General features: G+C 49.5%; 1 protein-coding gene across 1 annotated transcript in view; it reads left to right on the top strand.

The window, feature by feature from the left end:
- LOC138265534 (arylacetamide deacetylase-like) overlaps positions 1-17844 on the top strand; it is a 239951-nt gene that overhangs the window by 86880 nt on the left and 135227 nt on the right. Inside the window, exon 3 of the mRNA XM_069213338.1 lies at positions 8494-8557. Coding sequence (XP_069069439.1) covers positions 8494-8557 — 64 coding nt within the window. The remainder of the gene's footprint in view (positions 1-8493; positions 8558-17844) is intronic.

Genomic DNA, 17844 nt, shown 5'->3' with positions numbered 1-17844 from the left:
CCACTTATCTGTTGTCTCCTGTAGATGCCCAAAGGACATTCTCTAAAATACAATGTTTTATTTTGGAACACCTTTCTTGCCTCCCCTTCTTGCTGGCCTTATCCTTTTCATGTGCCTAGTCCTCTTCCCAGACCCCGTGATCCACTGCTTTACAGGGTCACGTGTTTCTGCAAATGAAATCCTGATAAAAAGGTAAAGGACATGTTCCTAAAAGGATACATTGGTCTTCAGAGTTGATGCTAACATCAGAACTTGAAGTGGTCAACAAGAGTTCTTGTTTATGCTGTGGTTCATCAATTTTCAAATCCAGTTTCAGCGAGTCAAAGTGATTGGGATAAGTTACTATTCTCCCTTCAACATAGTTTTCTTTGTCCTTCAAAAATTTGTGTTGCTTCTTCAGTTTAATTTCTTCCTTATATTTGTCAAACCTTTCCTCCAGATTTTTTAGAAGTTCTATGAATACTGGGTCCTTTTAATGTTTAGCAATGATCTCTTGTAATTTTTTCAACTCTGCGTGTATTTTCTAAGTCAATCTTGGCATATTTGACTAACATTTCCCTCATCACCTCTGAGGTTTTTGCCATGAAGTCTGCCCATTCCTTAACTCATTCTGGATTTTCGTAAGTGGGGATAATAGATATTCACAATCCCATGGGTACTCGTCTTACTGCAATATGATTGGCCAATGAGGTAACTTCCCACCATTAAATTAATTCCTGTGTCGTGTGGCAGGAAGTGGCTTACTTGATACGGACAGTTAGTGGAGATATATACATACATGTGTGTGTGTGTGTATATATATATATATAATTATTTTTTATTTTTTTTCACTGAAAGCAATAAAGGTTACAGGGACATTATAGTTAGAAAATGGAATTAAAAAAACATGGAAATTCACTTAAAAAATAAAGACTATATGGATGTTATAGTTAGGCTCACAATTTACACGTACAAATACCTCTGCCATGCACAGTTTGCTGATCAATAATTTTACTGCAGATGTTACAGTGACATAATTAATTATGTTATCAAAGATGTCATGAGTGTTGTGATTTGTGGGGTAATTGGCTGTGCATGGCGAGGGTGCACGTGAGTGGGGGTTGGCCGCAGGGTCTGGCCGTTTGCTCTGACTTGGCGGGAGCTGTCAGTGCTCCTGCCAAGTCAGAGCAAACAGCTATGTACTGGGGGTGGGCACCCCAGGAGATAGCGGGAGCCGGCCCAGGGGGGCCCTCGAAAGTAAATAGCACTGGGGAGTTGGTGGTACCTGGGATCTGGGGGAGCCCTGCAAGCTTCCCTGCTACAGAACAAGTACTGCACCAGCAGCTGTGCAAGATTACTTTTCAGAGAATATACATACCATATTTGCAGCAGATGGGCAAGTTTCCCCCATATCTATCATGTATGTTGCAGACATCAGTTGTTCAAACTTTACTTGCACATAAAATCAGTATAACATGTACAGCAGCAGTGAATCACACCGTCCACATGCAATAAGTATGGGATGAACCATAACAATTGAAACATTCCTCCCACACAGAAGGGAGAAAAAACATCCACAGACAACAGCAGTGCAAGCTTATTCACAACTCAGAAGATCCAAGGAATGTACAATAGCAATTGCTGCCTTCTTTCAAAATGAACAGGTACAAGGCATTCAGCTGCCTTGCAAGACACTTTTGCTGCAGTGCATCATTCACATCCATGCACATGTAGAGACATCCACTCTCATACAAAATGAGTGAAGTACACATACAGGCAATATAGTACATAGCCTTGCAGACTCCACGTACAGCTAAATACTAACATGTATGGCACTGGCAACGGGAAAGCAAGTTTCCTTCACAGAGAGTTAGAATAGTCTGAGCAACAAAACATGTACAACTTAGAAATAATCCTTACTTTCTTAATGTACTCACTAAAACTACTTTGTCAAATGTGGCACAAGGAAATGAAGTGCTCCATGATGTATTTTTTTCTGTTGCATAGGACGCTCTTGGGGAAGATGGGTGGTGGGTGGTACATAAATCTCACACCGGGCCCAGCAAAAAGTTATGTGTATCTGTGCTTATTTTATTCACTTGTTAATGCTTTAATTCTCCCTGTTGTGCATAATGCAGGTTTGGGCTGGCCTTTTGGGCAATCTGGCAGTCTAGCACTAGGCGAGCTTGAATGAGCCAGTGGCGGGCTGTTTTTGTTTGGTCCTGTTACATCCCATGGAACAAAAAAAAATCAGCCCACACACTGGCCCTTTAAAGCTGTTCCATCTAGCAATTCCAAACTGCCAAAAAGTCCAATCTAACCCTGGTAGTATGCATTGCAGGCATGACCTGTCTTCCACCTTTTTGCGAACATGAAGAATGTTTTGCAGGCGGAGCAAAAGACAGCCAGACAGTAGACCTCTACTCAGACAGTACTTTAAAACATATATTGCAGTAGTGAGAGTGGGGACCATCCACTGATTGCACTGGGCAACATGAATGCCTTGGGCCGAGAAAAATTCATGTTTCGCTGCAAGTTTCATCGATGAGCTGTTCTGAAAACTGGCTCAAGGGAACAAAGTGAACAGATTGAGATGATTAACTGTGTGTTTGATTGCCTATGACACCAAGAGAACTGGAACTGCATTAATTGAGACATTCACTAAGCACCTTTTATCTTTCCAGTCGAACCAGGTCCCTGCATTGTTCAGCTGGCAATGAACAGGTCCCAGCACTGTTCAGCTGAGCAACAGAAATATAAAGTGGCTTAGTGAATGGCTTATTGAATGCAGCCTTTCCCAGAGTGGTAGACATTCAAGGTACACAAAGGAAAGACGTAGCCCCTACTATGGTATGCCTAGGTAATGGCATCACAGCACATACCTCATTGTGCCACTGCAACTTGAAGCTACCTTACAGCTATGCTATTTTTCTATGTCCATGATAACCAAGACATATGCAAAAGTGCCAATGGAATTCATAGACTAGATTTGGAGCTTCTATCGTGAGTAGATGTTTGATGATTAAGGTGGTAGGCTCCAGTGTTGCAGCTGAACCAGCTGTTGTCACCATGTTCCCTAAGTGTGCTATCTGCTCAGAGGAGCAGAAAGAGGTATTAGTACCAACCTGAAATGCCACAGGCCCACATGCTGCAGGCCTGCTATTTCATGGCCCTCCTTCAAGTAATTCTGATGAAGACAGCTGGAGCAGAGAGTTGTTAGTTCATTAATGATGGGTCCACCAGCTCATAGTAGTTGGTTGTATCCCCCTAGCTCCCTCTCAGTGGGTTTCAGGAATTCCCCAGATATTGCCCCCAAGGATTTCCTTAGCCCCAGGCAGTGGATGATTGCTCGCTTTACCCTTGGTCAGCAAGGAACACTGGGAATCTGAAGCGTTATCTTCAATAGAGCACCCACACCCTCTGATCAAAGGGGTAGGCAGAAAATCCCATACTGATACCACATGAATACATGGGAAAATGCAGATACCCAAAGTGTCCTCAGGGTATCACTTTTGTAATCATGTGCATCAACCCATTAAAGGTAATGCGTTGGCTTACCATTGTGCCTTGGTATCCCTCAGCGCTAGGAAATCCCCTGAAATTCCCCTTTTCAATACTGTGTGGAAGTGTGGTTCTGGCAAAAGGATTTGCAGGGATTTATTAAGGCCCAGTTTCCTACATGGGCCACCATTGCCTCGAGGAACATCAGCATGATGGTGGTTGCAAAAGTGATCAGTTGTCTGTAGTTGAATGTTGGCATCCAGTTGGCAACACGGAAGCAGGAGAGGAACCTAGGCTACTACAAATGGAAGCAGTGAGCACTAGAAGGTTGGAGGTATAAATAAACAAGGGAGGCCAAATGGTTCAAGGAATCAAGGCCTAATGAAGAGTAACGAATGATACACTATGAGAGATATGCAAAGTGAAACCAGTTAGGACCAGAAACCCATATCCACACAGAGCCTGACACTCCCAACAAGATACATAAAGACACAGATACAGGCTACACAACAATACAGTTAGACACCACATAAGCAGGCACAGATAGATAATAAAACAATTATATATGCCATTTTTGATCCTTGTAGCATATGTTATCATTTACCATGAAAGTGACATTGAACCTCAAAAGAATAATTTCAGACTGCTCTACTTGAGGCAAATTTTAAAGCTTGCTTTTTATGTCCATGGGAGAAATTAGGTTATCTGCAATATTTACTGCAAAATAGACATAGTAGAAAAACTGGCACCTTCTTTGGGCACTAGAGTTGGTCTTCATATTACGTCCACATTTTTCACAGTTGTAGCTGTAAAATTAAAGTGCTATTCAAAGGTCTGTGTGTCTGGATGCAGAACAAGCATACTCAATTTTATAGAAACCATCTATTATTTCTAACCACATCCAACACACAGTCTATTTCCAGCATTGACTTGTAATTGCAAAAACTGTTAACTCTGAGTTTGCCACCTAAGGAGTTAGGAAAAAAATAAAAGAAACTGGGGACATTAAACTCAGGACTTTTGCACAGTCTATAAGTATTAGTGTGACTGCGCGTTTTCTCTGAAAACACTCTTTCTATACGTATAATACTTGAATGATTCATGTCTGTCAAGCCATGGTGTATGACACTGTCAATGGGGTTAAATGGTCTTTTCTTTCGACATCTGACAGACAATTTAACTGTGCCCGATGAAGTTTAAAAAAAAAAAAATGAATCAGGATCTGCACTTCTCCCAAAAGGAGGGTGGTTCCGAAATTGATGATTAGGTATGTCAATGGCAAAAAGGCTGCTACAACTGTGCAAATGGAAGTGTCTACCGTAATGTTAATACAGGCTCATTTTTTTAATGATTATAATCCTGATTTTGCCAGTGATAAGCCAACAAGACCTTCTCGAACGAAATTTCACTTTCAAAACTGTCCAGTCGTCATACCCATGAGTGCAGAATCAGGATCAATAACCCACGGACCAGATCCACCTCTTATAGTTGGGTACGAAAGTACACTCAAAACCTAGAGCAAACAGTATATTTTTTTTTTGGTACTTCTTATTACCACTGATCCTGGATTATGACCTTTGATGATGCAACCCCTGGAAAGCCCTAAATGACGTCCATGGGGAAAACACAGTTGGCCCCAGCTAAATAGGTGGGCCAAGTACAGTGGGCAACCGTGAATCGTGTGCATGCATGTGAAGCCATTAGTCCCGGGAGGACATATTCTTCAAAATATTTGGCCAGAACCTTTCAGCTCTTCCAGCAGCAATCTGCAAAAGTAAATTGTTAATCCCTCCCGTTTTTATATGTTAACATATGGACACAGAGGGCCTGATTCACAAAGGTAAACTTACACAGAGAACTCCAACATAAAAACATAGGACACATCTGTATTGTTGTGTACAGGGTCTCCACCCCAACTGCAGAGTCTGTAATCGTAAAAATGACTATTAAGCCACAGTTTAATGACTATGGTAAAAGAGTAAACTTAAACAAACGTTTGTTTACCTTTGTGAATCAGGCCAGAAAAGCTACATTTACAGTTTACAAGGAAGGAGTACACCCACAGATAGACTGATAATATAATTTAATGACAGTAAACAAAGGTCTGGCTGGTGGCTAGGCCATGTGATCAACCCTTCCTGTGTAAGGTCAAAGGCTGTGTGCAGCAGGTGTTGCATCCTTGTCAGGTGGCTATATGGCCTAGCCAGGTACCAGCTCTGCAGCCAACTCATGCTGTGCGTGGCTATCGGCCATAAACATTGGGTGTTGACCACACACAGTGAGTTGGGCACTTCAAATGGCCTCCAGCCGAACCCTAGCAATGGATAACTGGGATTGACATCCATGGAAGATAAGGGGGGACAGATCTTTTCGATGTAGTATATGATAAAACAATGAATGAAAAAGTTAAAGGCTAAAGTAAACTCATAGTTTCATTGTTATGTGTAAAAACAACATTTAGAAATTCACCTAAAAATCAGTTAAAGTACATCTATGGTATTGAATTAAAACCAAAAACCAGTGAAATTGTCAAGTTATGGTTAGGACCTCAAAACATATTTCGCACATCAGTCATGCAAATCATAACTCACAAATCAAGTGGAATCCTTATGACCTCACAAGATTATGTGTACCCAGATATAACAAAAAAAGCAAAATGTAATTAGATATCAACATGTACTTGAACCAATAAATGATAGTATGGGACAGGTTTACTAACATTTTGCATCATGATTGCACCGCTTTTGTTGCATTTGTGCTGCCTTGTGTGGTTTTGTAAAAAAGTGGCTTTCACTGCATTGCGTTACATGTCATTCTGAGAGGCATTTCATGGGTGGAACATGGACATTCCCATTCATACACCCATGGATTTCATGGGATCCTTGATTTGCAAAGTTTGTAAACCTGGGATTGCATGAAATTGCTACGTCTCCCAGAAGAAGGCGTAACAAGGAGAAAAATATATTTTTTCTCCTTGTTATTTCCCCTTTCTGTGTGTGCTGCAATCTGTAGCACACACAGGAAGAGGAAATGCCTCAAGAGATTGTTTTTGTGCTGGAAGGTATCCCTTTCTGTACAAAAACAATTCTCCTTGTAACGCAGGCACCCTTGCACTGTGGTGCACTGTGGTGCAAGGGTGTCTGCATTGGTGCTAGGCTGCCTGAAGTGCTCCTGAGCTGTGAGAGAGCTGAAATGAGAAATATCTTAGTAAATATGGCACATTTCTGCTCTCCTCCTTTCAAACAATGCAGCAAGTTGCTTTGCTACACTGCTTTGCCTGAAAGGTTAGTCAATCTGACCATATATTCATAGTCATCCTATTTTAAGTGGTAAGTGTGATGTGAGGTGTTTTTTTAAATACTTATACACCTTTCGCATTATGGGTAAAGGCATTAGAATGTCAGTTGTTGTGTGAGTTATGGTTTATGTGGCTTTTGTGTGAGTTATGGATTATGTTCTAATCATAACTTGTGAACATTAGTGTTTTTTTAGTTTCAATTATAAACCATAACAACACATTGACATTGTTTTTTAGATGTCAAAAATATATACATATATTTCCCAAGTTTTAGGTAGAGAGCAGCTGTTTTATGTGAAATACTCTACAATATCACTGACACTCTAAAACCGCTCACCCCAAATATCTGTTTGGACTAGGGAGGGGCTCCACCCCACTTACACTTCAAAGTGCTTTGCCTCCTCAATAAACAAGGTACCTGACACCAGGCATGCCCTTCTTTTTATCACCTCCACACATTTTAGAGCCATGAAAGAGGAAGAACATTCCAGAAACAGATGTGGGGGTAGGACAGCGAGTCTTCCTACACAAATGCTGGCACGAAGTATAACTATTGGACCTCCAGAGCCACTTAGAACACTTCTGGACCTGTGCAAGAAACAGAAAGGCTGCCCTGCTGTTGAAGGATTACCTATCTGTCTGAAAATGAAGATTGGACCTACTTGTTTTCACCCCACGCTAACCATAGTGACCTCAAGGGTCAGTGGGCTGACCTACTTTGTGAGCTACAGGGGTACAACAAGATTCAGAGACTGCCCTGCAACTGCAGAGCTGATCTGTTGGTCCTTGATGCACCTGGGCCTGCAACTTTACCTTCCTAAGCACTGCTGGCCTCTGCTGGAGTGAGTTCCAGACCCCCAAGAGGTACCTCCCCAGGTCCTGGACCATTGGCTGGTATTCAGATGTACTCCTCCAAAAGGAAAAGGTGAAAATGCTGAAGTTTGCCCCCCTTGCAACAACAAACAGGCCTGATCAAGCTATAATTCTACCACCAACGATGACTGTCAACACAAAACACCAATGAGACCTGCTCTTCATGGTACAGCGACCACCAGCAATGACCGGAAATGTGAAAGTCACATTTCGCGCTATATGAACAACAGCCTGCAATGACCACCAGCATGACACTACATCAATCCATGGTCATGATGCCCACCCGGCCCTTCACGCTACATCGATGACACCCTGTAACGCCCAGCCTGCTTTTTGCGCTACATTGATGATCATCTGTGACCATCTACCTGCTCCTCGCGGCCTCCTCCACTGTAAACAGAACTCTTCACACCAAGTTCAGAAGGTAACTCCTCACCGGAACTAACGTAATTCCTGTATCTGACCTGTGCTCTATTGCGGTTGGCTTTTTGCCTTTCTCCCGATCTAGCGTGACCAGAAGAACGCAAGTGGTGCTTTGTGCTTTTAGGTGCTATTTTCACCTTAAACTCTAAATCTGAATATCTCTGTTTATACTGATAATATCGGCCTATATGCTTCTTCAAACATTTTATTTTAGGAAAACACGTAGGCTTATGTATTGCCCCAAAGAATCACTTAGCAGTAACATGTTCTTAATTAAATTAGTATGTGTGGAAAGGTATGATGTCCATCTCCCCGGGACACCAATGACTGCCTCATCTTAAGTTTGTGCACTACAGTTTCACTGTAAATCAGTATGTTAATATGAATTTTATTAGTGATTTCTTTTTACTTCGTTGCAGATTCATACGACTATCTGACAAGACTGATCGCAGACAGATTGAATGCAATTGTTGTGTCAGTTGAGTAAGTCATTTACTGTTGCTATATTTTTGTATTTGCAAAATCAGTACCTACATTTCATTTGTATATTTTTAATGTATATCAGTTACCTGTTTAAGCAAACAAGTCATGTACTTTGATCAACATTAGGTTGTAGCCGTTAACTGTCGTGGTCAGTTACTGAAATTGCAAATATTTAACAGGGGTGTAGCCTTTCCCAGTCATTTTGTTTTTTTGATGAAATTATCAATAATATAATGTAATATTGTATTGGACAAAAACTGGTGTAACTAAGTTTACGTGGAAGTGCTATTTAACACAATTTATTGTTTTCAGAGACGTATCCACATTACTTCCAATTCTTCAAGCATCATCATGGTCCACTTTTATAACATGATGTGTTTTAGATACTCCACACAAGTGAACTAAATGTTTAGGTGTGACTTAACATAGCAGTTACCCCCATGACATATTGTTGCCAGTTATCTTCTCTATAAAAAGAGTGGAGTGGGTTCCAGGGGATCCCTATGGTCTTTGTCCAGAGAAATATTTCACTTTCATTTATATATTATTCCGCCTCTTATAGAATGAATACATTGCTAGTAATTAGGGACTATGTTGCATTTCAAAAGTACTCTAAATCATCAAAAATGTAAAACTTTATCCTAGAGATCCATTGCATGCAGAAATCAAAATTTTGTGTTTTGATTTTTTCTCTACAGCAGGCTGTTTTTAAAGTTTTATCCAGGGCTCAAATGCAAGTCAGTCAATAACTTCAATAACTTTGGGCCTGATTTAGAAGTCGGCGTAGGGGAATCCTCTGCTACAAACATGACAGATACCCCATCTGCCCCATTTCGATCCCATTCTATCCTATGTTGATCTTAATACGGCGGCTTAGATATCAGTCACGTTTGTGACAGAGAATTTCCTCTGCCAACTTCTATATCAGGTCCTTTATTCAGTACATTACAGCAGCATAAAACACATCAACACAGGTCAAAACAAAGATAATATATTATATATGCATATATATATATATATATATATGTGTGTGTGTATATATATATATATGTATATATAAATATACATATATATGCCAAAACAAATCCCTTTCAGGGTTAGAGTGACGCATAAATTATACAAAAAAGAATAGAGAACTCTGGGAAGTTCCCAAGTTTAGGTGGAGAGCAGCTCTAGTAAGGAGCACCCTGCAACACCAACGACACTCTAGATTGGCTTACCTCAAATGTCTGTTTATCTATCAAAGGTTTTAAGCATAGGATCAGCACAGAACTATCCACGCCGAGTTAGATAGTGACAAAGGTGGTCATTCTGACCTCGGCGGTAAAAGGCGCCTACCGCCGGTCAGAAATCCTCCATAATCCCGCCGCGGTCGCGTAAAACCCGCCACGGCCATTCTGACCCGCAGCAGGCAAACCTCCCAAAATCCGACAGCCACAACAGACCGCCAGACCAGCGGTCGGCGGAAAAGTGGAGGTGACAAAACCTCCACCGTCACGCCAACAGAAATACGCCCATGCCATTACGACCCACGAATCCACGCGGCGGTCTTTCAAACGCGGTATTCCATTGGCGGGACACACCGCCGCGGTCAGAATACACACAAACGAACAAAACTCAGCCACATTGGCCGATTTGAATTCCACACACCTGATACACATACACACACCACTCCCACACACACAATACAATATAAAACACACACCCACATCACCCACAAACCCCTACGACCAAAAATTCTGAAAGAAGGCCAGAGCGAGACACCACCATCCACAAACTAGCAGCCACAGCCACTCAACACCATCACCCACACAATATCCACACACAAAACAACACACACCACCACACTCAACACACTTAACTACACATACTCCACCCCACACATCATACACACCACCCCATGGCACCCCAAAGACACCCACGCTTCTCAGACGAAGAACTCAGGGTCATGGTGGAGGAAATCGTTCGGGTAGAGCCCCAGCTGTTCGGCACACAGATCCAATACACCAGCATTGCCCGGAGGACGGAGCTATGGCAGAGGATTGTCGACAGGGTCAACGCTGTGGGACAGCACCCCAGAAATCGGGAAGACATCAGGAAGCGATGGAACGACCTACGGGGGAAGGTGCGTTCCATGGTATCCAGGCACAACATCGCCGTGCAGAAGACTGGCGGAGGACCCCCACCTCAACCCCCACAATTTACAACATGGGAGGAGGAAGTCTTGAACATCCTGCATCCTGACGGCCTCGCAGGAGTCGGCGGAGGAATGGATACTGGTAAGTTGAAGCTTCACTACTGCTTCCCCCCCACCTGCATGCCAAATCATACCCCAACCCTCACCCCCATCCTCGAACCCCACCCTCACCCCCACCCCCATCCTCACCCCCACCCTCACCCCCACCACCATCCTCACCCCCACCACCATCCTCACCCCCACCCCCAGCACACCTATTCCCTGCCAATGTCTCACCATCACAACCCACACATCCAAAAACCTAGGCCTGCATGCGTCCACTAAGCATGGACACCCATCACCAAAGCATGCCCAATGCATATACACATCCCCCCCACAAGCCACCCTCACCAAAGCCCCCACACACGAATGCCAGCACTTGGGGACACGGGAACCCACAGATACACCCATATGCCACACATTGAAACTATAACCATACCTCTATACCCCTGCAGGACCCGACCGTCAACACACCGCCGCGGAGGGCCCAGAATTCTCCACACCCCCCACCCAAGAGGCCGTCAGCGATGACAGCAGCTCTGTCGACCTGGACACCGATGACCAGCCCGGACCATCGGGGACCTCTGGACAGTCGGTTCCCCTCACACAGGCCCCGGCCACTACAGACCCAAACCCCTCTGGGAACACCAGCACAGCTCCCACCCAGCGGGCCCATGCCTCTGTCTCCAGGGCGCGTCAATCTGCGGTGTGTCTACCACTACAGGGCACCCAGGATAACCCACCACCCCAACAACAACAGGGACCTGGGGGCAGTGGTAGTGGGCACACCGGCCAGGGGGCAGAGGCCCAGGGAAACAGGGCAACTCGGAGGGCAGCTGTGCGACAGGGGGGGGACGGGCCCAGGGAACCCACTCTCCACGAGGCCCTCACCACCATCATGGGAGCATACAACCGCTCCCAGGAGACGATGGCGACGGTACTGGCCCGGTTCCAGGAGATCCAGGTACTGCAGGAGGAACACTATCGGGGGTACAGGGAGGACATCAGAGCCCTCACCTCCACCCTGGTTACCATGGTCGGGCTGCTGCAGGACCTCATCAACACCAGGACGGACACTCAACAACACCAAAGGGCCCCTGCCACTAGCCTGGACCAAGAACAGCCAACCACCTCCGCCGGCGCTAGTGGACAGGAGGCCCCCGCACAGCAGCAGCCCACCAGACCCCCACCTCCTGCAGGAGAAGAACCACCCCGCAAGAGGTCCCTGAGATCTCGCAAGAAGACAGAGTAGGATGTCAAGACCCCCGCCAGCAAAGGATACCACCTGATGTCATCCCACTGTCCCACATTGTCACCCTGTCCATCCTTGAACTGCCCATGCTCCATCTCTCCACAGGCCTCTGGACAATGCACCTGTGTGACTGTTACTCTGGACTCTGCCATGGACATTCCTTCACCATAGCCCCCACCCACTTGAAACCACCCATCCCATTTTGAGCACTTAAATAAACACCTATTTTGCACAAAACTATCTGGAGTCTGGCTGTGATTTCAAAATATTGTAATTGACATGACAGTGCAAATATGTCCTTGTACATAGTGAAGTCAACAAACAGCTGCCACAAAGCTGTAGTCCATGGGGAAACGAAGCACAGGACTCGTAGTGGGGACCCCAGATCTGAAATAGGGAGGGAAAAGCCACAACTCAGTCATCATGCACTGGGGCAAATAGACAGGCAGCAGAGATGCAGGAGAGTAGTTCAGATTTACTAAATTATCTTTGAATTGTTACCTGTGTCCTATTGGAAGTACTGTTCAATGATTCTGTCCCTGTTGTCTGTTTCAGCCCCGTCGTCTTCCTCCTCGTCACTCTCCACAGGTTCCACCGCTGCCACAACACCACCGTCTCGACCATCCTCCTGCAGGAAAGGCACCTGGTGGCGCAAAGCCAGGTTGTGAAGCATGCAGCAGGCCACGATGATGTGACACACCTTCTTAGGTGAGTACATTAGGGATCCACCTGTCATATGCAGGCACCTAAACCTGGCCTTTAGGAGGCCAAAGGTGCGTTCGATCACCCTCCTAGTACGCCCATGGGCCTCATTGTACCGTTCCTCTGCCCTGGTCCGGGGATTCCTTACTGGGGTCAGTAGCCACGACAGGTTGGGGTACCCAGAGTCCCCCAATAGCCATACATGGTGTCTCTCTAGCTGTTCCATCACGTAAGGGATGCTGCTATTCCTCAGGATGTAGGCGTCATGCACTGACCCTGGGAATTTGGCATTTACATGCGAGATGTACTGGTCAGCCAAACACACCACCTGGATGTTCATGGAATGGTAACTTTTTCTGTTCCTGTACACCTGCTCCCTGTCTCTTGGGGGAACCAAAGCCACATGGGTCCCATCAATGGCACCAATGACGTTGGGAATATGTCCAAGGGCATAGAAATCACCCTTCACTGCAGCCAATTCGCCCACCTCAGGGAAAATGATGTAGCTCCTCACGTATTTCATCAGGGCAGACAACACTCTGGATAACACCTTCGAAAACATGGGCTGAGACATCCCAGAAGCAATTCCCACTGTTGTCTGAAATGACCCACTTGCCAAGAAATGGAGTACTGACAGGACCTGCACCAGAGGGGGAATCCCTGTGGGTTGGCGGATGGGGGACATCAGGTCGGGCTCCAGCTGGGCACACAGTTCATGTATAGTGGCACGGTTAAGACGGTAGGTCAGGATAATGTGGCGTTCTTCCATTGTCGACAGGTCCACCAGCGGTCGGTACACGGGAGGATTCATCCGTCTCCTTGCCAAACCCAGCGGACGGTGCCTAGGAAGGACAACATGGAGCACACAGTCAAGCAACCCACAGGTACGTACTCACAGCTAGCACAGTAAACGATTCTCTATGCAGTGAATGGCGTGTCTGAGTGGCTATGCAAGGCCTAGGCCTGTGTGACGCAGTTGAAATTGAGCCATGTGGACCCTCGAAATGGCGGCTGCCTGACCTGTGAAGTGTGACAATGGGATGTGAGGTCAATGCGCTGGCGTGGCACACCGCGGCGGGCGGCGGGCGAAGACCGCGGCGCGAAGCCGCATTGGTTAACATTGAAGCCTATGGGTTTCAGGAGCCAATGGCGAAGGGCGCCGGCGGTGGCGGTACGCACCGCCGCGGTACGCACCGCCGCGGACGTGACCGCCATTTTCTATCTTCTTATCCACTTGCGACTTGAACTTTCACAGGAGAGGACCTATACTGCAAGTGTTGCTGTGACCTCGGTCTGGAAGGGACAATGTCTGCTGCGCCTGGGGAAAGGGCCCCTGCCTTCACTGGAGAGGAGTTGGAGAAACTTGTGGATGGGGTCCTCCCCCAGTATGCGCTACTCTACGGTCCTCCAGACCAACAAGTGAGTTTAATTCAATCTGGATTTGGGGCCACTGGCTGGCTTGGGGGCCTGGCGGGGGGCCTGGCGGGGATGGGGGGCATGTTGGGGCTGGCGGGAGGCCTGGCGGGGGGCCTGGCGGGGATGGGGGGCATGTTGGGGCTGGCGGGAGGCCTGGCAGGGGGCCTGGCGGGGATGGGGGGCATGTTGGGGCTGGCGGGGGGCCTGGCGGGGATGGGGGGCATGTTGGGGCTGGCGGGAGGCCTGGCGGGGGGCCTGGCGGGGATGGGGGGCATGTTGGGGCTGGCGGGGGGCCTGGCGGGGATGGGGGGCATGTTGGGGCTGGCGGGGGGCCTGGCGGGGGGCCTGGCGGGGATGGGGGGCATGTTGGGGCTGGCGGGGGGCCTGGCGGGGATGGGGGGCATGTTGGGGCTGGCGGGGGGCCTGGCGGGGGGCCTGGCGGGGATGGGGGGCGTTGGCCCACTGGCAACGAAAATGCAGACAAACTTGAACGTGGTATTTCTCCCTCCCTGTACGTGTCACATAGGTCCGCGCCCATGAGAAGATCGGGATTTGGCGTGCCATCGCCAAGGAAGTCCGGACCCTGGGGGTCCACCATCGACGGGGCACCCACTGCCGCAAGAGGTGGGAGGACATCCGCCGCGGGACCAAGAAGACCGCTGAGTCTCTGCTGGGGATGGCCTCCCAACGTAGGCGGGGTGCCTGCCGTCAACTGACCCCCCTGATGTTCCGGATCCTGGCGGTGGCCTACCCTGATTTGGATGGGCGCGTGAGGGCAGCACAGCAGACACAAGGGGGTGAGTCCAAGCATTATCTACTCTGTTGTCGCGCAGTGGAGGTGTCTGGGTGGGGGAGGAGGGCTGTGGGTCCCCCTAGGCCAGGGCGATATCTGTAGGCTGGGCACCCCCGTAAGCCCCTGTGTCCCCTGCCAACACCCTCAGTAATGTGTCAGTACAGCCATCCCTGGTCCGTGTCATCCATGGGTGCAGTTGTCAACTCTAGGCGTGTAGGGCATGTTCCACGGAATGCGTAGCGGACCCCAAGTGTGCAACTTAGTGCAGGGGGCATCTGTGTCTGTCATGTCCGCTAACTGTACCGGAGATCCATGTACTCAATATCCCTTTATTTCTCTCTCCCCCCCCCTTTTTGTTTGTCTTTCTGTGCTTGTGTGCATCAGCATCATCAGGCGGAGGAGAAGTGGCATCGGGGCAGGAGGGAGCTGCATCTCACATGGCCCAGGAGGGCCATGCCACAGAGTCTGACTGGACCAGTGAGACGGAGGGCGAGGGGAGCTCCACAACGGGGACGACTGGACCCTGCAGCGACACGGACACGTCCTCGGAAGGGAGCTCCCTTGCGGGGGTGGCACCATCCGTGCCCCCCGCCATTACAGGTACAGCCGCCACCCAGCGCACCATCACCGCCCTCCCAGCAGCCCCTCAGCGTTCGCCCCGTGCCCGCTCTGCCAGGAAGCCGGGCATCTCCTTCGCCCCAGGCACCTCAGGCCCTGCCCCTGTTACCCCCGCTGCCCTCAGTGAGGAGGTCATTGACCTCCTCCGAACGCTCATTGTTGGGCAGACTACCCTTTTGAATGCCATCCAGGGGGTGGAGAGGGAGGTTCATCGCAGCAATGCGTACCTGGAGGGCATTCATTCGGGTCAGGCTGCCCATCAGCGATCGTTCCAGGCTCTGGCCTCAGCACTGACGGCAGCCATTGTCCCTGTCTCCTGCCTCCCTCTACTAACTCCCTCCTCCCAGTCTCCTGTTCCTCTGCCTGTCCCACCCACACCATCAGACCAGCCTGCACACACCTCAACACCCAAGAGAAGCTCATCCAAACATAAGCACCACAGATCACGCAGACATTCACACACGCAACATTCCGATGCAGACATGCCAACAGTCACTACCACCTCTGTGACCCCCACCTCTTCGTCTCCCTCCTCCCTCCCTGTGACGTCTACACTCACACCTCCATTCACCTCACCATCAGCCAGTGTTTCCATCACCAGCACACCCTCCAGTCCAGTCCGCACACGTGCAGTCACCACCCCCACTGCCATTTACACGTCCCCTGTGTCCTCTCCCACTGTGTCTGTCACCCCCTCTTCCACACCACACAAACGCAGCCACCCACCCACCCAACAGCCATCCACCTCACGACAGCCTATCCCTCCTGCACCTGCACCCAAAGACAGCAAACGTGACTCACCTACAACCACATCCTCTCCCTCCACTCCCATTCCCACTGTACCTACCACTCTCCATTGTCCCAAGAAACTCTTCCTCGCCACTGCTAACTTCTTTCCTGACCCTGAGGCCCCCCCTCCTTCTCGTCGGGGTAAGAAGAGCACCTCAGCCACCACCAGCCCTGCAGCCCCCTTGACAAGGGTGCAGGGGTATTGGAGCCCACCAGCCCGCATGTCTGGATCTTCGCCCAGCAGCAAGGGGACAGCCAGCCCACCCCCTGGGAAGAGGAGCAGAAGGCGGAAGGGGCGCCGCAGGAGCCCGGCTTCTACATCCCCCCCGGACACCACCCAGACACAGTCACCAGCCACAGCTCCAAAGGGAGGAAAGGGCCACAGACTCCCGACTAAGGAGGGCAAGGGCAGCAAGTCGGAGAGGTCAGGCTGCAGGCCTGCTGCCCAGGAGGAGCCCACCACCCCCATAGCCGCTGGCCAGGGAGGACCCAGCCCAGCTGGCCAGGAGGGCCCCACCACCCACAGCCCAGGTGGGCATTGAAGGAGCACCATCCCCGCTGCCCAGGAGGGCACCACCAGGCAATGAGCAGTTGGCCATAGACCGGCCGCCGTCTCAAGAACCGCTGAACTGGGCCCCGCCGTCTCCAGCACCGCTGAACTGGGCCCCGCCGTCTCAAGAACCGCTGAACTGGGCCCCGCCGTCTCAAGAACCGCTGAACTGGGCCCGCCGTCTCAAGCACCGCTGAACTGGGCCCCGCCGTCTCAAGCACCGCTGAACTGGGCCCCGCCGTCTCAAGCACCCGTCTCAAGAACCGCTGAACTGGGCCCCGCCGTCTCAAGCACCGCTGAACTGGGCCCCGCCGTCTCAAGAACCGCTGAACTGGGCCCCGCCGTCTCAAGCACCGCTGAACTGGGCCCGCCGTCTCAAGCACCGCTGAACTGGGCCCCGCCGTCTCAAGCACCGCTGAACTGGGCCCCGCCGTCTCAAGAACCGCTGAACTGGGCCCCGCCGTCTCAAGAACCGCTGAACTGGGCCCCGCCGTCTCAAGAACCGCTGAACTGGGCCCCGCCGTCTCAAGAACCGCTGAACTGGGCCCCGCCGTCTCAAGCACCGCTGAACTGGGCCCCGCCGTCTCAAGCACCGCTGAACTGGGCCCCGCCGTCTCAAGCACCGCTGAACTGGGCCCGCCGTCTCAAGCACCGCTGAACTGGGCCCCGCCGTCTCAAGAACCGCTGAACTGGGCCCCGCCGTCTCAAGAACCGCTGAACTGGGCCCCGCCGTCTCAAGCACCGCTGAACTGGGCCCCGCCGTCTCAAGAACCGCTGAACTGGGCCCCGCCGTCTCAAGAACCGCTGAACTGGGCCCCGCCGTCTCAAGCACCGCTGAACTGGGCCCCGCCGTCTCAAGCACCGCTGAACTGGGCCCCGCCGTCTCAAGCACCGCTGAACTGAGCACGCCGTCTCAAGAACCGCTGAACTG

The sequence above is a fragment of the Pleurodeles waltl genome, chromosome 11 (assembly GCF_031143425.1).
Source record: "Pleurodeles waltl isolate 20211129_DDA chromosome 11, aPleWal1.hap1.20221129, whole genome shotgun sequence".
NCBI lineage: Eukaryota > Metazoa > Chordata > Amphibia > Caudata > Salamandridae > Pleurodeles > Pleurodeles waltl.
The sequence above is the reverse complement of the archived record's forward strand: the minus strand, read 5'-3'. Positions and strand labels throughout refer to the sequence as shown.